Source organism: Taudactylus pleione, unplaced genomic scaffold (genome assembly GCF_031769625.1).
Source record: "Taudactylus pleione unplaced genomic scaffold, aTauple2 ptg000502l, whole genome shotgun sequence".
Classification (NCBI taxonomy): domain Eukaryota; kingdom Metazoa; phylum Chordata; class Amphibia; order Anura; family Myobatrachidae; genus Taudactylus; species Taudactylus pleione.
The window spans coordinates 1,502,268-1,530,188 of NW_028284904.1; the positions used below are offsets into that span (position 1 = coordinate 1,502,268).

A 27,921-nucleotide genomic window follows, 5' to 3' on the forward strand; every position below is an offset into this window, starting at 1 on the left:
TAACTGTACAAAATTGTTCATTTATTTAAAAAAAAAAGAAAGAAAATGTGTTAGTAAATCCACCATAAATAAGTCCCACAGACGTTACACAAATATACATTCACAAAATCAATATCGTTTTGAAATTTGTACAAAATCTTCATGGTAGAAATAAGTAACCATCGGCTTTTCCAGCTAATTACACCCAGGTCAGGTAATTGATTGATAAAAATAAGATTAGTCTTACACCTTGGCCAGTAATCCCATTGTAATGCTTCTTCGTACGCCATAAGCTGGAACAACACAGCTCATATCTGATATTGGGGAAAGATAAAGTACCAACCAATTGGGTTCTAACTCATCTTACAGGCTTTGCTAGATAAATGACAGAAGCTGATTGGTTGGTACGTTATTTCTCCAAGGTTTGATGAATCTCCCCTTTTGTCTGCAATGTTCTAAAGTCAATAGGTGGTGTAGAGCAAAAGCTCTATAAAACAATTGAGTTTCACTATTCTGTAACATTAACTGTCAGAGCTTTGCATAGTTTTCATATGAACGGTGTGGTTGGTCTGCAGCAGGTTGGTTTGGTTTTAAATACCTACTGCAGGTGTCACTGTTGCTATTGCTCATATAAAGTGACCACAATATGCGTATGGATAGCAACTAGGAAAAGGTGTCAGAAGACTGATAAACGAAAAACATTACAATGCTCAAACACACAGTTGATTTTAAACACATTATATTGATTGAACAAGTCCTAAAAAAAAGGGAAAAAGAAAAATAATTGGCTAAAAGTATTATACAGTCAAACATTATTACTCCTTCAGGTTATGTCATTTGTTGAAATGAATTCCTGACGCAAAATAAGGCGTAAAACATGAGGAAATGGGATACAGTGAACGGACATGACGTCTTTAACAGCCATTGTTTCTCTGCCACTGTAACCCCTGAAACTCTGCCCTGCGTAGCGCTCTGTGTAATGCCGCGTATTCACTAGCTGATATAATGAACGATAATGATATCATTCACTATATTGTCCAGTGTATATGCCATTAATGACCAGCGATGCGCGCTCCCGAACCTTCTGTCTAGCCTGACGATATCATCAGGTTGTGCAGGTTGGGGGATGAAGTGGGGCATGCCGGCACCGAGCGATAATTGTTCAGTGTGGGTGCTCAATATCGTTAAGGACGCTGAGCGCACCACTGCCGGGGACACACAACACGATATCGCTCATGGATATGCGGCATAACTCTGACACGGGGAAACTGGCCAACAAGTCACAGTGGGTTCATCACTAATTATGGAATGATCTAAAAAAAGAATTTAAATGATGAGTACTGAGGCTGATAGTGAATTATGAACATGGATCTTGCACTGCTCACAGGAAGCTATTTGTGGAACAATTTAGAGCAATCACTGCCATGAGGTGCTCATTAGAAGTGACGCGGTCAGTAAAAGTCTAAGGGCCTGATTCAGACCCACTCGCAAGGGGCTGTCCGCTCGCAAGTGGGTCGATGTTGTGCACTGCGCATGCACACGACGGCGGGAGCTCCGTCGTGCGCATGCGCCAGACGCGACGAGCGAAGGAAAGTCCTTTGCTCGTTGTGTCTGCTCAAAGGGGGCGTGCTGTCGATGTTGATTGACAGCACGCCCCCTTTGGTGGGCGTGCCTCCCTGACGGGGGCGTTCCCAAGGGAACGCCTACCGTCAGAAGCCGGCCCACTGACATCACTAGTGATGTCAGTGGGAGTGATTTTGGCTCTGATAGAGCCAAAATCACTCCGGGCCTTGCGGTTGAAAACCTCAACCGCAGGCTCCGGCTCGCAGTTTCGATGGTCGCGATGGTCACGACCATCGTGGCCATCAAACTGCACGCTCGTATAGGCTGTGGGTGGTGACCCACAGCTATACGCCAGAATTATGGAGGGCGGCCCTCATTCAGAGCGTGCGGCTCTGAATGAGGGCCTAAGTTTGCATTTTGTAGTTGGGTCCTCAGAGCTAATCTCTGTCCTCCCTGCTCTGTGTAGGACAAGACAACTGTGCTGGATTGCACTGAACAGCAGATTATCAGCACAGTCCCTGAATGCGGAGTTCACTTTACCCATTTCATTTAAGAAGCAAACTGTTCTAAAGGAAATGTGGAGCTGAAATACTCAGCCCGTGTGTAATACCTGACCTACAAAGACAGGGTCTTATTAGAAATTGTCAGTACATCTAATGCCAGGCATTATACACTGGGTGATTAGTGGGGAGGGGGCAAATTGTTGAGTGCACGAGTAATATATACTTTAAAAAGGTTTACTACATGTTCCCCATCGAGTGGGCAGGTTACCCACAACAACCAATCCGCCTCTAACTATCATTTTTTAGAAGCTACTTGACAAATGCTGGTGCAGCAGGTTGCTATGAGCAACTTCCCCACTCTTCGGAAGGTTTGACACTTCCCCCCCATGAACAGCAGGGGTACAGTAACGGAGGAGGGGAACGCTAGAGCCAGTGTGGGTAATGTAACGAAGCAGTGTCAGTTTAAATTGTGATACCCATTGCTTAATTACTATTAATTATTTTTAGTGGCATAACTGCATACAATGGCAAACCATGTTAGGAGTGGTATTTCAACAGCCAATAAGGCAACATACTAGGGATGGCCATTGCCGATTCAGAATCAACGATGGTTTATGGCCGATGTCAGATGTTTTCCCTCCATCGATGTCTAAGCATAACCGAATTTTTTTTTTTTTTCAAGGTGCCGGGACTAGGAGCATAGTTCCGTCCCCTGGCACCAGCGAAGCCCCACCCCCACATTCTGATTGGTCCACGGGACAGTCATTAAAAAAAAAAAAACCAAAAAAAAACAGATGACCATCAACTGTTAGCCATTGATGGCTACAAACTATTCAATGGCTATTTGCTATTTTGACATCGATGGTGTCACCAGCTATGACCATCCCTACAACATACCGTACATGTCTTTCTGATATCAAGTCAAAAGGGAACAATGAATGTAAACTATTCTAGAAGCAATTTGTGGTCAGTTGGTAACAATAGCATAAGGGACTATTAATTTCCGGTAATTGGTGGAGACCACTGTTTTGTGCTGGACCGTGGGCACTGGCTCCTCCGTTCTGCATCAGCAACTGCTCTGCTGCAATTATCCACTTCATGTCGTTCTGCCATACCTTGCTGGTATTACAGAAACCATACAGTACCATAAATATGTATTTCTCTTACACATAACCAGCCAGCCTAACTCTGTTAAAACACTACTAATGTTCCTTGAGAAGCCTTCATCATATTGCAAGGACAGGACTCTGCTTCACGGGGATCCAAGAGGGAGCATTCCAGGTCAGGCCATCTCCGTAAGCAAGGTGGGACGATGGCAGGAGGACTCTAGTGATCCACTGCCTGAGAGAGGGGAAAAGAAAACGGTCTCATGTCTTTAGAACGAGAATAAACATTATTTAAAAGGAACATCTAAACACAGAATATTTTCATTTTTTCCTAAAAAAAAAAAAAAAAAAAGTTTCAATTTCTCTTTGGGTATACAGGGCTTCAGATAAAATCCCTGCTGGAGAAACTTTCTCCACTCAGAGCATGCTCACCTGGCACTCTGCCCCAGTCCATACAACAGAGCGGCTGTAATAAAGGCAGCAGTGGACCCTTGTTCTGCAGTGATGTCATTGAACAGTTAGTATAGCACCCACGTTCTCAAACTCGGTCCGCAGTACCCCAACCACTACATGTTTTCCAGGTCTCCTCTCAGAATTACAAGTGAAATAAATAGCTCCACCTGTGAATTTTTTAAAAATGTGCCAGTGACTAATGAGTACACCTGTGACCCTGCTATGTGACCTGGAAAACGTGACCTGTGTGGGGTCCTGAGGACCATGTTTGAGAACCTCTGGTATAGCATACGGCAGCTATTATATCACAGAAGCATTCCGTAAGACAAGGCACGCCGCATCAATGCCTCACTCCCCCACCTATTGTTAGGCCAGATAAGGGATGGATAGAGAAGAGAGGGGGAGATGTATGGATCATTATGTGCGCTGATACCGCTTCTCCCCAATGTATTATTGGGGGGGGGGGCTGGCAGTAAATGACAGGGGCGCTATGCACCCTTCATTATCGGCACTGCAGAATATAAAAAACTGCAGCAAAGCATGCTGGCATGTGTAGTCCCAAAGCAGCTGTAGTGCTGGAGGTTGACTACCTTTGACTTAGCACATCTGCATGAGAAGACCACCTGCTGTACTCCAAATCCCAGGTAATAAACTGAAGAGGCAGCAATAGTAGGAGTTCTGCAGTCCCACCGACCTTGTCCTAAACTTCCTATAGGAACCGGCAGTGAAAGTCGCTTTTCAGATATCAAATGGTCATGAGGAGGAATCGGCCCACTGCTAAGGACACATTCATGCTGCAGTAAGGTGACCACCGGTGGTTAATCATCCGTCAGTTTTATCCCTCTTTCAGGTTCGTATTATCCCCCCCCCCCCATCCTGATATAAGTAAATGGGGCATAGTGATCATCTCTGCACAAGCTGAATAAAGATATAAAGATCTGTGGAGCAGAATTTTCACCCTCACCTTTGATATTTTCAGGATAGACTTTGAGGCTCTCTATAGCCAGTTATTCAAGACTTTTTCCCTCCTCCCAAGACCAATTTATAACTAACAGTGCTCGTACATCAGTAAAACCCCGTTCCCACTGACCTCAAAATCCCGGGTTACTGCACGTCAGTGCACATCAACACAGGATTTTTGTCAGTGGAAATGGGTCAACCCAGGTCCAGTGTCCACGGAATCCAACTCAGGTAGCTAGCAGGGTTTTACCCGGGTAGGGCTCAGTAGAAACAGGTATCCCGGTTCATCCGAACCGTGTCCCGTTTCCAACATGGATAGATCGCCACTTGGAGATGATGTCATCTCCAAGTGCTGCCTGAAGACTTTTACTGTACGTGGGTGCAGTGTGAACGGTGCCGTGCCGCAATGTAAAAGGGCTGTCCTGGGTCTGTCCCAGTTTGGAACCATGTTCCAAATCCCAGGTCAGACCTGAGACTTTAATGTAAAAGGGGTGAAATTCAGATCCCAGTAACACCTATATTAATAGGATATTTGGGACAGACACAGATGTACTGGTTTTAATTTACGACCTGAGCAAACGGAGGGATCCTGTTTTTTTGTTTAAAAAAATGATGGGAGTCCTAATTTATTTAATCCTAAGAACGTTAACTGATCGATGTAGTCTGCAAAAACAAGCGAGCTAATTACTGGACCAGGGAAACATCCTAAAACGCAAATTGCTGGGAGCATTTTTGGACTGCACCGAAATATATTATGATCAGGAGTATCTGAGCATTATCACTGGTGACAGCTCCAAGTGCAGGCTACCAATGTGCAATCTCCATGAAACCCAAACACTTTTATTCATATCTAGAGTTAACCACAATACTTTATAGAGATCAGTCATCTGTGATGCTTGTCCGATTCCATGACAACTTACAGCTTTTGTTCTACACCAAAGAAAAGTCTCCAATTACTGTAACGGCCGTAACTGTACGGATTGTGAAACACCTGGAAAATGGAAAATTACAGTATTACAGCTTTTACTATGACCTTTGTATGCTTGCTATAAAAAAAGGTTTGCCTTGCTGTATAGCGATACTAAGTGAGGGCGGAATGTAGAAATAATCACGACGCAGGAATCCCGACACCAGTTAGAATCCTGGCGCTGGCTTCCCAACAGTAAGTACTGGGGTTAGGGGGAGGGTTAGGATACTTACCAACAGGTTACGGTATCCTAACCCAGTCAGGATGCCGGTGCCGGGATTCTGACCGCCAGGATCCAGAGTGGAGGCATCCCATACCCAACCCATGAGGGCAGGGTACAAACCAGTAAAAAGCTATTTAGATTTACAATATAGAAAAATTTATTTAAAACAAACATACTTATCAGGTATAAGGGAGGCACAGGATGAATTGTGTCTATTTGTGATACATTTAGAGATAGTGGCAGTGTTGTTACGGTCATGCAGGTACATGGGTCAGGTTTCTGGAACAATTACTTACACCTGGCAACATTATTAATCAACTCGCCCCCAAGGGCTGTGGTGGGATTTTGTGTTGAATTGGAGGCAAATAAATAAATGATATATATGCAGGAGGTGCATTCATGAAGACTGATTGGTTGCTATAGGTTACAGCACATTGTTCCATGTTAGTTAATAAGTCCCAACAGTGTTGGAGGGGGCGGGACTCACCTTTCCTTTAGTGAGCAGTCTCTTCCTCTCTTTCTTGTTGATGTGTCGCTCGATGCTGGTCTCTCCCCGAGTGATGAGCATGGTGTGCCACAAGGTAAGGGCGCCAAGAGCCAGAGCAACAGAACTGGAAGTAATGAAAGCATTTCACACACATTATACCTCCTTTGTGGTGTTAAAAGAAATAAAAATAAATAATAAAAAAAATAATATATATATGTGTGTGTTTTTTTATTATTATTTGCTAGATTATACACCATACCACACAATCTAAATAAAAAAGTGTGCCTAACATTTTAAAAAGTGATCACCACCTTCCGACAACTTTATTAGGTTGCAGATACCTTCCTACAACTTTCACAAAAGTAGTCTGCCTTTCTGCTTTCCTTCTGTATTTTTAGCCAAGACTTCTATGTACCAGGAAGAGCAATTTACTTAGCAGTGATGCTGTACGGGCCCTATATAGTTCTGTTCAGAGTAGTTGTCTAAAAGAAAGTAAAATAAACCACCTGACTTGGCTATAAAATGCTCTACTAAAAGACACAGGCACCTGTATTTAGTAACAGTGGGAGGTATAATGTATACAAAAAGTTGTCCGGAGATAGCATGCCCCGGACATGTTTAATTTGCTTATCAAGTACGATCCATTTAGGTCAGAAGATAGTGAAGAGAAGCATACATTAGAATACTTTCTGGCCTCATTTACTAAGAACAGAAAATTATAGCTCAAGGGGGAGATGTATCAAAACTTGGAGAGAGATAAAGTGGAGATAAATAAAGTACCAACCAATCAGTTTCTCCTGTCATTTCTCAAACAGTCTGTAAAAAAACAGGAGCTGATTGGTTGGTACTTTAACTCCATTCACTTTATCTCTCTCCAAGGTTTGACTGTGTCACATAAATTATAGCTAGATTGATTGCTAAGGGCAACTTCTCCACTTTAACTCTCTACAAGGTTTAATGCATCTCCCCCCCAAGTATTCCATCAACTAGATCAGTGCTACTCAAACCTGGTCCTCAAGACACAATAACATTCAAGGATTTAAGGCTATCCATGCTTGAGCACAGGTGACTTAAGTAGTACCTCATTCGTTTTGATTTAACGATCTATCTAGAGCAGTGGTTCTCAAACTCGCTCCTCAGGACCCCACACAGATCACGTTTTCCAGACCACCTAGCTGGTGCACAGGTGTATTCATTACTCACTGACACATTTTAAAAGATCCACAGATGGAGCTAATATCTCACTTGTGATTCTGTGAGCAAACCTGGAAAACATGCACTGTTTGGGGTCCTGAGGACAGAGTTTGAAAACATGTGATCTAGAGCAATGACTGAGGTACTAATTTAGTCACCTGTGCTCAAGCATGGATATCCTTAAACCCTGGACTGTCAATGTGCCCTGAGGACAGAGGCCCTAATTCAGAGCCGGACGCTCTGACAAAGCGCTCGCTCTGAATCAGGGCCGGGCTATTTTTTTTTTTTAGAACGGCCTCCTGGCCGCTCGCATAGCTGTGGGTGACCACCCACAGCTATAGGGAGCGACCAGGAAGATGGTCGTGATGGTCAAGACCATCGGGCTTGCGACGAGACCCTTGTGGTAGGGTCTCGTTGCCGCAAGCCCCAGAGAGATTTCGGCTCTAACAGAGCCGAAATCCCTACCACTGACATCACTCGTGATATCAGTGGGGCCGCCCCCAAACGTAGGCGTTCACATGGGAACGCCTCAGTTTGGGCAGCCACTCCCCCGGCCTGCCCACCAAAGGGGGCGTGCTGTCACTCAACATCGACAGCACGCCCCCTTTGGTACGAGACCCGGGTCTCGCGCATGCGCACAATGGAGCCGGCTCCGTCGTGCGCTCTGGGCCACCATCGACCCGGTTGCAAGCGCTCAGCGCTTGCGACCGGGTCTGAATTAGGACCAGAGTTTGAGAAGCACTGAACTTGATCTCTATGGAAGGCGTTGGTAAGTGTGTAGGGAAGACTATCACCACTATACTGTGTGTGGGGTCATCGGCCAGCATAAAGCCATCCTGACGCTCAGCTCTTGGGCCAAGCAGTAGGATCGCTACGTGGATGGCTGGAATAAACTCCTGACTGGGATTTAAGCCTTTACTGTACATTGGCCGAGCACCAATTCGCTGCACAGAATGACAGTCACACTGAATAATGCACCGGCCTATTACTGTACCTGCAGAGCACCCAGAGGTAGATAATGCACTTGTGGTGCACTCTCTCTCGGAAGGAATAGCTGGGAGGTGGCGTCTGACTGTACGTCTAAAGAAGTGAAGTGATAGAAAAAATAAAATCCATGTTACACGTATGTGATGTCATATTTGATGGTTGGTAGATACATTTATGCACATTGCTCATGTGTCATGGCAGTCAGGAAATGTGAACGCTACACGGAACGTCATCACTCACCTGCTTATTTTATTAGGATTAATCAGGAATTGTGGGAAAGCGGCAGCTGGTGTAACGCCGCCACTGAGGGTTGTAGGATACAATTAGGAAGGAGGGAAACATACCGAACAAAGATGCTGGATGGAAAGGAATGGGTGGGAGGACCCAGCAAACGAAAAATCAAGTCCCTCAGTAGAAAGGGGACACAGACTGAGCCTTACTCGCAGGCTGGACACAGGAAAGGCCACGCCCATTCCCACGGCTCCATCCTGCTTTATGATGTACCCTGCAGACAAGGTGGGCACATGACATGCCCTTACTAATTTTAATAGTTTTCATATACTGTACTGCCAGCAGGTCATGCTAGAACTTGTAGTTCCCCAACAGCAGGAAAGTCACATTTTAACAAATTAACAGGAGATTTGCATGATAAATAACCCCAGTACTAAGGGGTAGATTTAAATGTCTCAAAAGCAGAAGTGGAGTTGTTACTTACAGCAACCAACCAGATTCTCGCTACTGTTTTCTAGACTGTACTATATAAATGATAGCTAAAATCTGATTGATCCCTAATTCCCCTACTTTCCGAAAACAGTACTCTGGGCATGAAGATGGGCATCAAGGGATAAAGACCTCCTAAATACAGCGAAAGCGAAGTGTCCAAGGTGAGAGACCTCACCAAAGTACATTGGAAGGGGAGGTGAATAAGTACAGGGGCTATTTAAAATGGAAAATAACATCAAGTAAAAAAAACCCCATAAGGCAGATTTGCATTATTTATGGGCAAACTCAATAGTTCTGGTTCAGAGAACACACCTGGGCCAAAGGAAGTTTTTGTAGTTATATTTTCGTATACACAGAACCACCAACCATCACACGTAATTAACCCCTGTCCCCACAATACCGCGAAGGGGTGTGAAAGGCTCACAGCCGCTCTAAATTCTCTTTTTAAATCTAATTTCTGCAGTTTTTCACAATGAGGGCATCTTTTATAGACTGATGATCCGGCATCACACAGGCTGGCTATTCACACGAGCTGGGGAGGCCACAGACACACAACAGCAGCTATGACAGACAACAGTAATGACAGACGATGTCCCTGTATCAGAAAGCAGCAAAGACAACTCATGCACTGCCTTATCAGACAGTAATTGTGAGCAGGAACGGACTCTGCATTGGCCTCGGTGTTACGTTGTGTAGAGCACATAGGTGACAGGCCCACCTCATTGGCTGCAAACTGGAGCCTCTCCTTCTCCTGATGCTTCATTTTCTAATAAGAGGGAAACAGGAGCACAATTACCTTCCAGCCTGACTGTACAGCACTGTGCAGTCTCTGTGCGAGGGACACGTGTGTAAGTAGGGGAAGGGCGGTCTATGCAGCAGCTGGGGCCGTTACAATGGGAACAGAACATATAATAGATGTGCATGACTTGTACAAGAGGGTTGTTTGTCTGCATGTGAAGGGTTAAAATAACGCAGGTCAGGGCTGTACATGTCTGCTAAGTGTGAGCGATATACCTGGGAGCACCAATCCGCTCCCCCATCAGCAGCAGCAAATTGGGGGTATCATGTGCCGCTCAGGCAACACAGTAATGGCCCATTCATCATTATTTATTGTCAAATTAAGCAAAATAAATTGTTTGGTTTCCTAATTTTCATTTTATTTTATTTCCCTTTATTTTTTAAACAGTGAAGAAAATATTTCTAAATATTCATGAATTTGTCAAAAAAGAAAAATCTAACAACTGTTCGAAACTACATTAACGATAATTTTTCTAAGTTTTGATATCTCACGTCAGGAACAGACTTTTAAATGTAATGATTCACAAAAGAAAAGAAATGACCATTATCCTGTCTAATAGAAGTGCCTGAAAACTCCAAGAGCTAAAACAACTGATCTCACTCTTGTCCTGTGAGGCATGGCGACACGCCATCTCATCCAATCACGGGAAGCCGAGCCTTCGTTTCTACTGGCCGATAATGTTCATCAGGGCCATCAGCTAGGAAAATCTGAAGGCAACCTGATATAGGCACTAGGAGTATATTTACTAAAGTGTGGCTTTTTAGAAGTGGAGTTGTTGCCCATAGCAACCAATCAGATTCTAGCTTCTAGAAGGTGCTAGATAAAAGTAGAATCTGATTGGTTGCTATGGGCAACATCTCCATTTCTAAAAACCAGCACCTTAGTAAATATACCCCTTAATTACGCATTAGCATATGTAAAATTTATTAAACTAATAATCTACACTTTATCAGTATAAAGAATAGAAGGGACTCTATAGAAAATAAACATATGACGCTCCGGGCTGTGCCTAGTTCTGTTTTATAATTTGAACCAGTCGAGTCCTGTGACAAAACTTCCAGCCCCTACTACCCAGCAATAATCCCTGCAAGCATGCCCATACTGTAGTGACTCAGGATTTCGGCAAACAACATCTCACCACGATTAGGTTAAAGAAGAATAGAAACTGACTAGTCACGGCTGTCTATAATTACACCTTGCTGCAAAAGGAGACACTAGTGACTTGATAGATGGTTCACCATGAACTCTACAGAGCAGGATATCAGGTCAGGTTGCGGAGCGTAAAGCGCGCAAGACACCTGGCAGAGCATGTTTGCGGGTTCCTTGATGCATGATATGGTCAGGTCCTTCACTATCTTCTCAACAAACAGATGGGTCCTAAAGGACTTCAGCCCTGATTGCTTGTATCCTTGTGGTTATGGGCAGCACAATGCCCTGGTATAGTCCTGGGGCAGTCATTCCCTTAGGATACAAGTCAATGCTAGTCTCTACTCGATGGTACTGAGTGGCCATCTTCACCCCATGTTGTAGCATTTACATCTTCATGTCTATGACCCCCATCCTCAGGGCACGAATTGTAAAGGTTACACATACGTCATGGCCTTCTCTGTCAACAGATCTGAACTCAACCAAGCATTTATATCTAATTGTAACAATTCCCGACAGTCTCTTCCACCACCACCACCACCAGTAGCACCGGCCAGTTGGGTGACTGTGTGGATGGTCAGTAGACGCAATTTCACAGCAGCACATAACAGCCATACTGGCTAAACGTTGTGGCCCAACACCCTCTTAAGTGACCTTACATTAGCGTTTCCATTTTTGTGTTGACTACTCAGTGCAACTCCTTATCTCCCACATATTAATCTGAAGGGCCAAACCATGCTAACTACGTACAGGGGCACCGAGAGGGGAAGGGCGGGTACAAATCACCCGGGCCCGGGCTTGCTGCAGGGGCTCGGCGGGGGCCCAGGTCCGGCACCGCTCCCCCTCCCTCTTAAGTCACAGCAGCCCAGCACATGCTGCTGTGTGCTTGGCTGCACTGGGAGACTGCTCGTGGCTGCTAAAGCCTATGGGGGGAGCGATCACACTGATCGCGCCACCCACTAGCTGTGTGCCGGGCTGAGGGGCACACAGCGCCCCCCTCCCCAGCGCCGCTGAAATAATTAGATATTTTTTCTAAGGGGGCGTGGCCACGCCTCCCGCAAGTAGGTCACGTCCTGTCACCTAGGCCTGGCGCGGCTCTCGTCGGCCCTGACTATGCACGCAGGTATAGGGATACTCAGGACTTGCGGATAAGGGTTTTTCCATACCTTAGAACACCACTCATAGATATACTAAGCTCTGGAAAGTGATAGAGTGGAGAGTGATAAAGTACCAACCAATCAGTTCCTAACTGTTAGTTTTCAAACACAGCCTGTCACATGACAGGAGCCGAGTGGCTGGTCGTTTTTATCATATGTCAATTTATCACTTTGCAGAGCTTAGTACATCTCCCCCTTCCCCATAGATTATAATAAATTACTCTCATCTCTAGCCCACAGCTGCCCTTGGCATTACCCACCTAATTACCTCCTTTAACAAGTCGCCTCGCAGCAAACTAAATAGAGACTTTACCAAATCACACCAAGATCTTTATCTCGTGTTACTGTATTTGGTGACGACAACATGAAATAATTACAAAGGCGCAAACTGAGGAAGAGCAAATAACAAGGACATGACTGGCAGCATCTACAGAAGACAGCGAGTATAATAATATGTATAATAATCCATGCTGGCGTAATCTCACCTCGATGGCCGCATAGGCTTCTCTGAACATGACGCGGCTGCTGATGCTGCAGTAGATGCATCCCATGGTCATGAAGAGGCAGAAGGAGAAGAAATAGCGATGGTTGTAGTGCCCCACGCAGTTGTTTAGCCAGGCTTCAATGTGCGCCAGTTAAAGAATTTCATCATAACAACACAACAAAGCAGAGTCAATTACATAAACCTCCGTATATAATACATTTGTTCATCTCCGGGTTTCTTCCTGTAAGGATGTTGTCACACCGGCATTTCCCAATGTCAGAACACATCTAAGAATACCAGTGCATAGGAACATATCAGCCACTTCTATTACACCCAAAGAGAGGTTTGCCTACAGAAAAGCAAAAAGACGCAGAGGGGGGAACACGCAACGTGGGACTTAAAGGCTTCCTTTATATTCAGAAAATTTATGTTCACCAATGTGCTTTTCCAAGCCAAAAAGTGCAGCGTTATAAAGTCTGTAGTGACGCCGGAAAACCGGCAACAGAAGATCCCGACAGGTAAGTATTTTTACTATTATTAACCCTACCTTCCCCCCCCCTCCTAACCCTTACTTAGGAGTGCCTAACCCTAGCCTCCCCCAAGTGCCTGACCCTATCCCCCCCATGTAAGTGCCCGACCCTAACCTCCCCTGTAAGTGCCTAAACCTAACCCCCCCCTTCCCCGCAGCCTAAACCTAGGTCTCCCAGGGGGGTCCCTTTCCCTAACCTCCCCCCGGGGGTGCCTAACCCCCCTTTACCGTAGTCTAAAACCCGCAGCCTGGTTTACGTTCGTTCGGTATGCCGGGCGTCGGGCTCCCGGCGTAGGTATAATGATGGGCTTCGGGATTTCGACGCCTATCATTAGACCCCTGCCGGGATTAGACAGTCGGGAAGCCGGCGTTCGGCATTTCGACCATTGGCTTCCTGACTGCATACTGTAGCGAGACCTAGTGATAAGAAACACTGGGGCAGATGTATGATAGCGGCACTTATCGTGCCCCTATAACGATTTCTGCTTTGCCTCTTTACCGAGACGAAGCAGGAAGCACTACCGATGAAATGTATTAAAATCTCATTGGCAGGGAAGTGAAACCCCCCCACCCCCCGGCGATCCCTACTAGAGCACGCAGCGCTGCGGGAATAGGGTAACACCAGCTGCAGATAGCTGCAGCTGGCGGAACAGTCAGGTGAACTGACCGTTCATACATAGTCCAGCACATCTACGCTGCTATCTTGTAGATAGCAGTGCCGATAATGACAGGGGTGCATATAGCCTTATAGAGGGCTGTAGTTGTAATTGGGATCTATGGGTGCTAATTCTCCGTAGACCACCTTGAACACCCACTACGTGGATTGAATAGAAATGATCTGCCTCGTACCTCAGTGAGATCATTAATATGAATGGACTGGCTTCATTTTCATAAATAACAGTTCCCACAATAAATATGTCTGCCCCCGGGGTGGATTCGCGGTGAGTTTGCTTTAATAGAAATGAACAAAGAAGCGACGTCTGTAAGAATGGCGCATTGCAGGAAGGATACGGCAGTGGTGATCCATCTTCAGGACACACCTGATAAAAGAAAAAGTCCATTACTGTAAGTAACATAAGTCGCTGCCCTCACCGTACGACTAACATACAGAAGCACCCACAGTGTTATACTATTATCACAGGTGATGCATCCCCTACACAACTTACATAGGTGCCCTCCTCTGAATCCATAGGAAGGACGGATGAGCAGTCAGTGGTAGCCTGTGTGTTGTGTGACGGCACAGCCCAACCATTGGGGGGGGGGGAGAAGATATGGTGCCACTGGCATTTACAGTGGGTAGTGAATTCATCGAGTAAGCAGAGGCCAAGGAAAGGATACGAGCACCATTACTGTACATTCCTACCAGGCGGCCCATTGAGTGGGGGGGGGGGGGGGGGGGAGGAGAAGTACTGAGATTACTGTGAATTTTAATTTTCAATGGAAATACAATCAATTAGACTATTTAACCTAATATGTTGTGTTATAATGGATGGTCAAAATGTGAAAACCGCAATATGCAATATCACACTCGCTTACAAAGCCCTCTCCCATTCCTCTCCCGTTTACATCTGTGTATGGTGCATACACACGGTCAGATCTGTCAGACGAACGACGAGTGATGAACTACGAACGATTTTACCAACGATTTTATGAACTACGAGCGATTTTTGACAGTATTAAAAAGAATGAAAATCGACCAAATCTAACTGCAAACACATCAGATGTCCGATATCGTTATCTGACAAGCGGGAACGCGCATCGATCATCGTTGCAGGGACACGTCAGATTTTCTTTCAGATATGAACGATTTTTAAAATCATGTACATATCTGAAGGAAAATCTGACCGTGTGTATGCACCATTAAAGTCTGGCTAATGGCCTGGAATCAGCAGTGCACACTAGTGCGATCCCGCACGCAGTGCTGACAGTCCGCTGCCGTTTCTGGGAAGGGGGAGGGAGAGGAGGAGGCTGCGGTGACAGCCTCTGTTTCCCAAAACGGAGGCGTGTCGCTGCAGTTGGGTGGGGGGCTACCATGTCATCAGCTGCGTTAGCTAACATGTCCTCTGCTGAATCAGGCCCGAAATGTGCAGACCATCCAACATGGCCTCTTCCATCCAGTACAAAATGCTCTGCTCCCAAACTTCCCATTTCATTTATTGCTGCTAAATGAATTAATGTGATGCTTTAAAAAACATCCTTCTCATAAATGAATTCAGCCCAAGCAGCTGCTACAGTAATCTAAGTGGGAAACTCAGGAGCATATGGCTTTGTACCGGATTGTAGGGGTCTCGATGGAAGGTCTGCTTGAGCAATAGTACACCGCCCCTCACCCTGCTTCTGCCAGTCACGTGTATTGGAGAAATGCTGATTTACACTAATGAACAACACACTCTTATGATGATGGGAGATACTATAGATGGCGCAACACAAATATCTATCTCCAAACAATCGGTTTGTGGCTCTGTAATACTCCGCCTATGCTTAAATATAATTTACCCTTACCATTACCAGTTAGGTACTTTCTAAGAGGAGACATTGGTCTGTTCAACAAGACTTTTTCTTTTTAAATATATTTTTGTGGCTGCGTTTCATTACTAACTGCAACACTTAAATAGATTAAGGACGTTTTAACAATTTTTTACACAAAAAGATTAAAAAATAAAATTATATAAAGTTCAAATTGAAAAAAAAAAAAAATCCCCACAACACTTCCTAACTACTCACCTATTGCAGATGCTGCAGTGATGCGTCCGGGCAGGCTTTGGTGCGATGCATTTCCTGCACACTGACACACATGGAATATCCTTTTTAGCCTGAAGAAGAGGTCAAGGTGAAAGGGGGAAGAAGACTTACACATTGGGTAACACCGCACAGTACAAGGTGGAGGAATTTGAGCATTCCACAATAACTGCGATGTTAACGCCACTATCTCCTCCACTTTTTCTGTACGTTCTAATAAAGGATGGCATACAATGTAGATGGCATAAGTTCCCCCAAAGATTTACACACTAAGTCTATATGTTAATATAGTTATAGCATCCTATAGGCTTCTAAATGTAATTATTAGTTATTTACTAGCTGGGATACCCGGTTTGAAGAATGGGCTTTGAACTACATCAGCAGTCTTCATTTTTTTACATTGGAGACCATGGTATATGAAAATGTGCTTGGAGGAAATGAGTAACTGTCAGTGCAGGTGCAGTGTGACAGTTGATCCTCCGACTCACTGCACTTCCGTTGGTGCTCTGCCTGCCCCACACTGGTACTGCACTGATGTGAAGGCCTGTGCCTTCACATCAGTGCAGTTTTAGGCACTGGAAAACATCCTGACCAAACTTGCTTAAACAAAAATTTCAAATCAGAGACTCCACGGCCAACTTTGTGGGCACCATGTAGACCTCCATAGCCCTGACAAACTTCAAACATAGCCAAAAAAATAATCTTCATCAAACTATGCCAGATTTGGTGGAGCTAGGTACAAAACTCTGGCCGTGCATTAAGGACAGACACACTTTCCCGCTTATTATATAGATTGTTTATATCTGGTTTCTCCCTCTCACTTCTCTGCAGGAGGCTGCCATGTTCGAAGGAAAGTCGAGGCTGGCGCTACGCCTAGGGGACCCTTGATGGTTGCCCAATTTACCCGCATGTAACTTTCTTGCTGGTCACTGCTGCAACCCCGCAGTGAGCTCCAGCGGCTGGTAGACTTAAACCTATGAAACTGCTGCAGTACCACACTCCTAAAATTAGTAGATGTTACCACACAGGACAGGGGCGAGGGCATTCTTGAGATGCGTCAACTCAGAAGATTTTTTTATTTTTGTGCAAGCACATTTTACGTCTGTAAACTACACATCAGGCCAAATATAGATAACCCCCACAGTTTATACATGTAAATGTCACTTTGGTGGTCCAATGGTCCTTTAATCTTTCAACCTAACACTGTCAGTCCCTATTAGCGTTGCTGCGCAGTTTGTGCCAAAATTTCCAATAAATGTGGGGAGCCTCTGATCACCACTCCACTGCAGAGGTTCATATTAAAAACTTGCAAGGAAAACTATTTTTTAAAAAGGAGAGGCCTAAAGGGTCAATCCACTTAGGTTGCGAAGGGGGCAAATTGCCATTGCAATGGCTTAGAAAAACAGGCAATGGCGCCCCCCTCATGCCCTGATCTCACCATGGACTTGCACATTTCTGCTCGCAGCCCTACCGGTCTGCAAACAGAATTGTGCTCGTCCGGAGGTACCGTAAGTGTGAAATAATTGCTTCTATTTGGATCGAGCCCACACATTGTACATAGTTCACGTAGGTGCCCTTAAATAGTTAATATAAACAGTTAAGGTGTCCATCCACTAGCCGATTACACTGTACTATTGCACGATTACACTGTACTATTGCACGATAATCGTGCAATTGCTCTGTAATCGTGCTCAAATCATGCATCCAAATGTCGGAAACGACCAGCGATACGCGCTCCCGCTGGTCGTTTCTGACATCAGCCGAACATGCTGGCCAATCTGCCGATAACGATATTCGGGGGGTGATTGATGTGCCTACACTGAACGATCAATCGTTCAGTGTAGGCACTGCACCCCCTAGGTGGAACAACGGTACGATCACGATGTCGTAATCGTATCGTCTTTCCCTGATCTACTAGTGGATGGGCACCTTAAGTTGTAGACCATGCATATTTATCCCATGGGGTGTTAACGGGTGGTAGGAATAAAGTTGGTTGAACGTTTGGTGGGAGGCTGCCCTTGTTGTCTGGGCCTCTATTATTACACCAGACACTTTGATTAGCTCCACTAAAACTCATTGCCTTAACCGAGCACCTCAACTAAACCCATAGTACCAGAGGTGTGCACCCATTGCAGATACACCAGCATATAATACCTTTTTTCACCGCCACAATTTGATTTGCAATGCAGAGTTGTTGCCTTACAGATTCCTTCATCTTTTCTCTATAGTCCTTTTTCCTTTAAATGTTAAGTACTTCTATCGTTCCTAATGCTGTTTGATAAAGCGATGTAACTGTCATAATACCCTGTATACACTTAGTTCACCTTGTACAGGGCTGCAGGGAATGGTAACAGGGTTGCAGAAAATTGGATTTTAGTAAAAAAAAAATAATAAAAAAAAAATATATAATCAAAAACAGATTTTTGATTTCAAGTTTTTTTTTTTAAAAAAGGTTTAATAAACGTTTAAAAATGTTAAACGTTTACTTAAAAAATTTTTTATAAAAAAAAATCCTATTTAAATCAAATAAATCAGTTTTAGATTTAAAAAAAAAAAAAAATCCAAATTTTATGCAACCCTGAATGGTGCCCCTATATACATCAGTAATGATAATAAATATAATAAGACGTTGCCGTGTGATCTGGTTTCTAAGCCATGATGAAGCTGCAGTAACCCCGCAGGGACAGGCACATACCTGTGGCGGATATCCCGGCGGTGTGGTAATGGCCTTGTAATAATGAAAGACAATCATAACGAGATTCCAGTGGCCATAGGAGACGTGCCAGCAGATCCAGGCCGGGGAATAGGTGTGCAGGATGAGAGGGAGGACGCACAGGTATACTATCAGCACAATGGAGCTGGTCAGCAGGATGACCAGGGTAACAAACACCTAAAGAGGGCAAGATTTCACGTGTCAGGGAAAAGCAGATATAACAAGTATAAACATCGCCTACATACAGGTGGGGTCCATGAGAAGGGAAGCTGCTATGCATTTTGTGAAGTCAGTGAGGAACGAGAGCACAGTTAGACATGGAGGCACTGTGAGGCACGAGGTTCCTTGTCAATTAATTAATCACTGTCTCCCATAATGTGCAGGTGATAGGTCAAATTCAGTAAGTAATATCCTTTATAATTACGGCTTACTCCTTTTATGGAAAGTCTGCGGTATAACATGGCTTTCTTTTATAAATGTTACGTAATTTCAAGAAATGGCACCAGGCATCCATCCATAGTGTTCATTCTAGCACTCTGCACCTGTCACAGCCAACCCGTGCAGCAGTTCCTCTTTCCTGCCTGGAGTGGCGCTCTCTGGTGCTTCTAGCACACAATCTGCTTAATCTCTGCGGGTTGTTGCATCAGCTGAGTGTGCTAGAAGCACCAGAGCAGAGAGCGACACCCCTGGCAGGATAGAGGAACAGCACGGGTTGTGACAAGTGCAGGGTGCTAGAATGAAGACTACAGCCATGGCCAAAAGTTTTGAAAACTACACAAGTATTGGTTTTCACAAAGTTTGCTGCTTCAGTGTTTTTAGACCGTTTTGTCAGATGTTACTATGGTATACTGAAGTACAATTACAAGCATTTCATAAGTATCATAGGCTTTTACTGACAATTACATTTAGTTTATGCAAAGAGTCAATATTTGCAGTGTTGACCCTTCTTTTTCAAGACCTCTGCAATTCGCCCTGGCATGCTGTCCACCAACTACTGGGCCACGTACTGACTGATGTTCGCCCATTCTTGCCTAATCAATGCTTGGAGTTTGTCAGAATTTGCGGGTTTTTGTTTGTCCACCCGCCTCTTCAGGATTGACCACAAGTTCTCAATGGGATTAAGGTCTGGCGATGGACCCAAAATTTTTATGTTTTGTTCCCCGAGCCACTTCGTTATCACTTTTGCCTTATGGCAAGGTGCTACATCATGCTGGAAAAGGCATTGCTCGTCACCAAACTGTTGTTGGATGGTTGGGAGAAGTTGCTCTTGGAGGATGTTTTGGTACCATTCTTCATGGCTGTGTTCTTAGGCAAAATTGTGAGTGAGCCCACTTCCTTGGCTGAGAAACAACCCCACACGTGAATGGTCTCAGGATGCTTTACTTTTGGCATGATACAGGACTGATGGTAGCGCTTACCTTTCCTTCTCCGGACAAGCATTTTCCAGATGCCCCAAACAATCTGAAAGGGCATTCATCAGAGAAAATAACTTTACCCCAGTCCTCAGCAGTCCAATCCCTGTAATTTTTTAAAAAATCAGTCTGTCCCTGATGTTTTTCCTGGAGAGAAGTGGCTTCTTTGCTGCCCTTCTTGACACCAGGCCATCCTCCAAAGTCTTTGTCCTGTATCATGCCAACAGTAAAGCATCCTGAGACCATTCATGTGTGGGGTTGCTTCTCAGCCAAGGGAGTGGGTTCACTCACAATTTTGCCAAAGAACACAGCCATGAATAAAGAATGGTACCAAAACATCCTCCAAGATCAACGTCTCCCAACCATCCAAGTACAGTTTGGTGATGAACAGTGCCTTTTCCAGCATGATGGAGCACCTTGCCATAAGACAAAAGTGATAACTAAGTAGCTCGGGGAACAAAACATTGAAAGTTTGAGACCATGGCCAGGAAACTCCCCAGACCTTAATCTCATTGAGAAATGTGGTCAATCCTCAAGAGGCGGATGGACAAACAAAAACCCACAAATTCTGACAAACTCCAAGCACTGATTAGGCAAGAATGGGCGGCCATCAGTCAGTATGTGGCCCAGAAGTTGATTGACAGCATGCCAGGGTGAATTGCAGAGATCTTGAATAAGAATGGTCAACACTGGCAATATTGACTCTTTGCATAAACTTGTAATGGTCAATAAAAGCCTATGACACTTATGAAATGCTTGTAATTGTACTTCAGTATACCATAGTAACATCTGACAAATAGGTATAAAAACACTGAAGCAGCAAACGTTGTGAAAACCAATACTTGTGTCATTCTCAAAACTTTTGGCCATGGCTGTACATAAGGAGACTATATTAAAATATACAAATTCTAAAGCAATCAATTGCACAAATACATCTGTAGATTTGAAATAAAGTCAAATATAATAATAATAATAAAAATGAAAACCAACTTATTAAAATGTAAGGAGTAATTAATAATAATAATAATAATAATAATAATAATAATAATAATCAAAAGCAACTTATTAAAATGTAAGGAGTAAATAATAATAATAATAATAAATCCCAACTTATTAAAATGTAAGGAGTACTTACTATACCAAACCACCTGGTCAGGTGATCCACCAACCAATAGATTGGCTCAAAAAGAGACTCTATGACGACATCACTGTTGGTAAAGGAGTTATATCCCAAGGACACAAGGCAGAGGCGCCAATAACGCAGGTAATCGGACAGGAGGTTCACATAGGTAAATTTCCTCCTGTGTCCCAGGCGAAGGCACCTCAAGAAAAGGCGCCGGATGTTTCTCATTCCCACTGTTCATTACCTGCACATGAGAAATACGTCCGTATTATATAGGATACATATGATTTTCTATCGGGAGCAGCCCATAGAATTCAAAAATATACCACTCTAAATGGACCACAGATTTTCCTAATCAGCCACTTTTCTGTTGAGGACAAATATTAATTTTCTGTATCTGGCATGGAGAAGGACAGGGAGATAATACTCCATTACACTTTCATTTTAACACAACTCCACAATATTTTACCTTTATGCCAATTACATGAGAACTTTATTTACAGAATATCAGTAATGGTTCAGACAGTCAGTATCACATAAGCACTTTTTGTACTACCCGAGCCCTAAAACTGAAGTCTCTGCAGCCAGGGGAGAGCATCAAATATTTTGGTTGACTACATGAAAATGTCAGCTGCAAGGACGGACTAAAGGTGCCCACACACATGGCGATCTGCACACGATCAGCTGATGTGTACAATTTGTGTACGATTTCCCTTGAAACTCTCCCCGGCAGCTCTGCACACGATTTGGTGTCCAATCTTCATACGACCTCTCCTTCAGTCGGACTTTGACAGTGCATCGCCTCCTAGATTGTCAGATCTGCCCCACTGCATGGCAGATCTGACGATGCGATGTGCGACCAGCGGGGACGCGCATCACATCGTGATCGTGAGTGGGGACTCACGATTTACTCAGGATTTGGCCATATTTTACACGATCTGTCGTTCCAATGTGTCGGAATCGGACAGATCAGGTAAAATATCGCTATGTGTGTGGCCAGCATCAGACAGGCTCCAAGGTAACTTTGTCTGACATCACAGTCCTTCTGTACTCCCAGGGTGAGGGGGCTGTGATATAGGAGGTATCGCTCAGGCTGTGCAGAAAACATTTGACCTTTCCACCATTGTGAACTTTGTTCTTTTGAAAAAAAACAAAACAACATAAATAATAATGGACAAAGCACAATGTAAAAGTAACTCTGGGGTCTATTTACTAAACCTTGGATGGAGATAAAATGAACGGAGATAAAGTACCAGCCAATCAGCTCCTAACTGCCATTTCACAGGCTGTGTTTGAAAAATGACAGTTAGGAGCGGATTAGCTGGGACTTTATCTCCTTCTCCTTTCATTATATCTCCAACCAAGGCTTAGTAAATAGACCCCTTTATCTCCATCCAAGGCTTAGTATTTGAAACATGACAGGTTTTCTTTTTAAAATATAAGACCCTTCTGCAGAAAAATATGCATTCAAATTGATTCTAGCCTAACTACCTGTGAGCTGGAGATTTCACAACACGTTTTAAATCCAACATAGCCTTTTATTTGTTTATACTAAGTTAAGATTTAAGTACGCACCTAATTTTTTTTTTTTTTTAAATGTCCCCCCACAATTCATTAAAAACTTTCAAAATCCCTCTGTGGGAATCATATATATATATATGGCACACAGGTTTTTGCCTTTCATCATGTGATGTAATGCGATATGATGGCGGGGTAAGGAGGAGGATGTCCGTTTGCAATTTGAGCTCAGAGGGGCTTTCCAAAGCCTCTCTGCTCACTACATCGCATGCCATGTAACATTGATTCCCATGGTAGTCATATAACACTATGCAGAACTACAAATCATTAATAGTCACCTTAGAAAAAAGGGTGAAAATAAAAATTATTTTTCAAGCAAGCACCAATGATTTATGGTATAAACAATGAAAAAAAACCCACTCTAATATTTATGGGACGGTTGCTTTAAAAAAGCTAGAAGTTAGGGGTAGATTTACTAAAGTGAGAGTTTTTAGAAGTGGAGATGTTGCCCATAGCAACCAATCAGATTCTATTTAACATTTATCTAGCACTTTCTAGTAGATTATTATTATTGTTTATTTATATGATGCCAGAACTGTTCCGCAGCGCCTTACAAAGTACATAACCAAAAAAGTGACTAACAGTACAATACAATGGAGGACAAGGACAGTTATAATATACATTGCTACATTGGTGACCATAACACCCAAATAAGCAACAGAGTATAAGCTGCCAAGTGTTAGATGCCCTAGCGGTGAGTAAGAAGTAGATGAAAATAAAGTAAAAAGAGAAGCACAAGAGGGTAGAGGGCCCTGCTCGCAAGAGCTTACATTCTAAAGGGGAGGGGCAGACAAACAGGCGTGACACAGATGGGGTAGACAGGGAGGAGGGAGAATGGAGTAGCAGGTTAGGATGAGCGCTGGAAGGCATTGATGAAGTAGTGGGTCTTGAGAGCCCAATTGAAAGATTGTAGACGTGGAGAGTCTGATGGGGAGTGAGAAGGTGGGGAGCAGCACGGGCAAAATCTTGGGAGGCGGGAGATGGAGGAAGTAATCAGTTGGCATGAGAGGCGGCGTGTATTTGTTGAACGAAGAGGGCGGGCAGGAGAGTGAAGGGAGATGAGCTAAGAGATGTAAATGGTAGAGGAGTGTGTGATGGCTTTGTAAGCGAGTGTGAGGACCTTGAATTGGGTTCTGAAGGGGAAGGGGAGCCAGTGAGGGCTTGTAGGAGAGAGGAGGCAGATGTAGAGCGTTTGGAAAGGAAGATGAGTCGAGTGGCAGCATTGAGGACAGACTGGAGAAGAGAGTTGTGTAGGAATGAAAGGAGGAGGTTACAGTAGTCCAATCTGGAGATGACCAGTGAGTGAATCAGAGTCTTAGTAGAATCCTGGGTGAGATAGGGACTGATTCTGGAAATATTTTTGAGATGGAAACGACAGGACTTAGAGAGGTTCTGGATAATAATAGCTAGAATCTGATTGGTTGCTATGGGCAACATCTCCACTCCATTTAAAATGAGCGATTGAACAATAACGATATCGTTCAATCGCTCATTAATCGTGCACAAATCGGGCATGAAAATGTCGGAAACGATCAGCGATGCGCGCTCCCACTATTCGTTTCCGACATCAGTCATCGCCTGAACATGCTGGTCAATCTGCCGATAACGACAGATAGACCATGTTCAGTACCATTACAATGTTGTAATCGTACGGTCGTTCCACGATCTGCTAGTGGATATGCACCTTTAGAGTTTGCAATCCATCTGCATTCTCTGGTTACTACAACTGAAGTTGACAGTGATGACGACTTATTTTTTTTTAAATAATGTTGCAGCTCTGTCAAAACAATTGGCATTTATGCTGCAAAAAAACTTGTTTTTCAATTTTTAAAGGAGCAACACATCTACAATCAATTAAGAATTTAAGCAACAAATTGTGTTGGGACAGCCTATTAAACATCAGTTGTCCATTTTATTATGTCCCCGCATCGTAGGGATACAATCTTGCGGCGCACTCCCTACTTCCTGCATTGCTTTTTCGAATTTGGGAAGCCCGCATAAATTCAGCACCAAGGAGGGCTACTGTCTTTAGTGACCTTTTGTAACCATAAAAAGCCATGCTCAGATGCAGCACCATTGGATTTTTTTTTATGTTGAGCTTTATATATATTTCAGAAAAAAAAAAAAAAAAGATTATTAAACAAGCTTATTTTAGGAATAAAACTATAGGGTCGTAAAAAATTGCAGAAAACTTAATTATATACAATAATAATACAGCCTTAGCTATATAAATGTCAAATACGGGCATTACTTGTTCTTAGGGCTGGATTCAATTAGACGCGGTACTTACTGCGGGTTTCAAGTCTGGCTTTAACGCCAGGAGCTATTAAATTACAAGTCCATTTTTTGAGCAGTAAATCTGCAGTAAGTAGGGCTTATGTGTGTCATTGTAATTTCCCTGGGTGGCGCCACAGATACTTTAGGGCACCTGATGAATAAATAATATGCAAAAAGTAAAAAAAACAAAAAACATTTAAGTTAAATATGTCTGGTGTCAACAAAACTGCAGGAGCAAAGTTCTCAGATGATTAATAACAATAATAATAAAGTATAGGTATGAGCCAGGTGACCAATAGGAAGCTGCGCAACCACCCAATCCCTGGCTCTCAGTGGAGAAAGTGGCTATGCGCAATCCAATAGTGTCAGTGATGCCACCATTGGAACATGCATGGCGATGGCATGCAGCCATCGGTGGTTTAACCATTGAATTTCATGCATGTTCAAAGCTTCTGTGCTGAGGACACCACTTCTGGATGTCTGCAGCTGAATTTATGAGTCAATTGAAACTGGACAGGCATCGGAAGTAGGTGTGCAATGGTTAGCCACTTATACCCCTTTTCCACCATGGTCGACGTTTGGTGTAAAAAGATCTAAGAAAAATAACCTGGGTCGAGTTTCCTGGGAATCTGGCCCTGGCAGCTACCAGGGTTGAACCTGGGTAACGGTTCCGTGTGAACGGCTAGACCTGGGTCATGCCTCAAACAAGCGGATTGGCTGGCTTCAGTAGCGCTTGGAGAGGACATAATTTCCAGGCGTCCACCATAATGCCAGACCAGAGACCAGACCAGAGTCTGGTGTGAACAGCTGGTCCCGGGAATAACCAGAGTCCAGCCGCCGGTGTGAAAGACGTAAAACCCGGCTCCGACCCATGCTCAGCGTCACGGGTTGGAGCCGGATTTTTGGTGGAAAAGGGGTATTAATTAATATTGTTTATCATGCCGGGAACATCAATGGTTGCTCACCATCGGCTTCCGATGTCCATCCCTAGGTGGAAGCCATTTGGTGGGCTGAACCAATGTAAATGAGAATAGAGTCAATCAGTTCACTAGTAACAAGTGACATCACTGAGGCATCAGCCACCAGTCCTACAATACAATGGCTGCCTCATTCGGCGTGCGCAGTAGTGGGATATACCTTAATAATAAAAAAAAATAAATTAAAAAGTTGTTTTTTTCTTTACACTTTTATGGTCAAGGGCCAGATGTACTAAGCACTGAAAAGTGATAAAGTGGGAGCCAATCAGCTCCCAACTGTCATTTGTCAAACACAGCCTGTAACATGACAGTTGAAGCTGATTGGTTGGTCATTTATCACTCTCCAGAGCTTAGTACACCTGCCCTTGTTCGTTATATGGAAACATGCAGCAAATATATGCATTATGCAGCACAGGAACAATAGGGGTTACCTATCACAGTAGTGTTCACTCTAGGTCCGGCGGGAGGGCGTGGTCAAAGAAAAGGGGACGTATCTGTATGACGCGTCCCCTTTTCGTCACTCCTGGGGGCATGCCCGCAACACTAACAGACATGCCGGGCAGCCCCCAAGCGCTGCGGTCACTGTGAATGGATGCCAGGCGCATGCGCCCGGCGTCCATTTAACGGCTGTGACCGCAGCGCCGCCGTTTTGACCACCCGTGGGACACAGCCACCCGCGGGTGGAGGCAGAACCCGCAGGCTGTCTCAGCGGGCCGCCACGCTGGAGGGCAGGGCACGTTCCGCCCTTCAGAAATAGGGCAGGGCGCGGCGCCCCGCTAAAACAGCCTAGCGGGAACACTACACAGAATACACTGTAACAGGAGAGGGACTAAGGCCCTGATTCAGAAGCGCTCGCTATTTGCGAGTGCTCGCTCTGAATCAGGGCGGGACGTTTTTTTTTTTACCCCGGCCTCCAGGCCGCTCGCTAAGCTTTATCGGGCAGCCTGGCGATGGTTGCAATTATTGCGACCATCGGGCTTGCGACGAGACCCTTGTGGTAGGGTCTTGTCCACCGCAAGCCCCAGTGAACTTCCTGCTCTACTAGGGCAGGAAGTTCACTACTGACATCATGTGTGATATCAGTAGGGCCGCCCACAAACGGCAGGTGTTCCTTTGGGAACGCCTCTGTTTGTGCAGCCACCATCCCGACCCGCCTACAAAAAAGGGCGAGCTGTCAATCAACATCGACAGCCTCCCCATCTTGCAGCGAGCCCAGAGCGAGTGATTTCTCACTCGCTCCGGGGCTCGCGGGTGCGACTGCCCGGCGATCGACCAGCTTGCTAGCGCTATGCGCTCACGAGCGGGTCTGAATCAGGCCCTAAGTGTGTCAGTCTGCTGTGTTACAATGAGACATCATTAAATGGTAAATATGTGTAATTACTGTTGCATACGTTACACAGCAGCTGGAAGGCAGTGTTGGTGAGGACTGAGAATGCACTACAGCAGTTATTGTTCCTAAGCTTCCTTGAATCTTGGCCGCTCTTCTCTTTGTCCATATAGTTTATGATTGGCGGCCACCAGCAGTGGTATTGCCTGTCCCATGGACCATAATGAAGAATTTAATTTGGTCCTGGACCACCAACCCCAGCACTACAGGAAGGACACACTACAGCCCTGCTGCAATTAGAAGGCGCCTCAGGTGACTGCTCCTTACCTGCCGGGCGATGCCACTCAGAGAGGGGGTGAGGGTCTCTTCTTACAGCTGCAATCCCACCTTGCACACTCCATCCCGGGACACAGAAACCTGCACTCACCGGATGTCAATGTCATCATTGTACTCACTCAGACCTGCATCACCCGGAGCCGGCCAGACTCAGCGCGCAGGCGCATCAGCAACCCGGG

General features: G+C 44.6%; 1 protein-coding gene across 2 annotated transcripts; it reads right to left on the reverse strand.

Moving 5' to 3' along the window:
* Window positions 1-27,921, reverse strand: ZDHHC16 (zDHHC palmitoyltransferase 16). 2 transcript variants are annotated; one of them, XM_088449961.1, is made up of 11 exons: window positions 27,734-27,921; window positions 21,260-21,491; window positions 18,695-18,889; window positions 15,985-16,073; window positions 14,272-14,300; window positions 12,733-12,866; window positions 9,864-9,911; window positions 8,430-8,515; window positions 6,242-6,365; window positions 5,485-5,555; window positions 1-3,386 (listed from the first exon to the last, which is right to left on the reverse strand). In XM_088449961.1, the coding sequence occupies exons 2-11, from the start codon at window positions 21,473-21,475 to the stop codon at window positions 3,272-3,274; spliced, it is 1,107 nt and encodes a 368-aa protein (XP_088306087.1). In that variant the 5' UTR covers window positions 21,476-21,491; window positions 27,734-27,921; the 3' UTR covers window positions 1-3,271. The 2 variants fall into 2 exon arrangements, with proteins under 2 accessions (XP_088306087.1, XP_088306088.1); XM_088449962.1 differs by lacking the exon at window positions 9,864-9,911.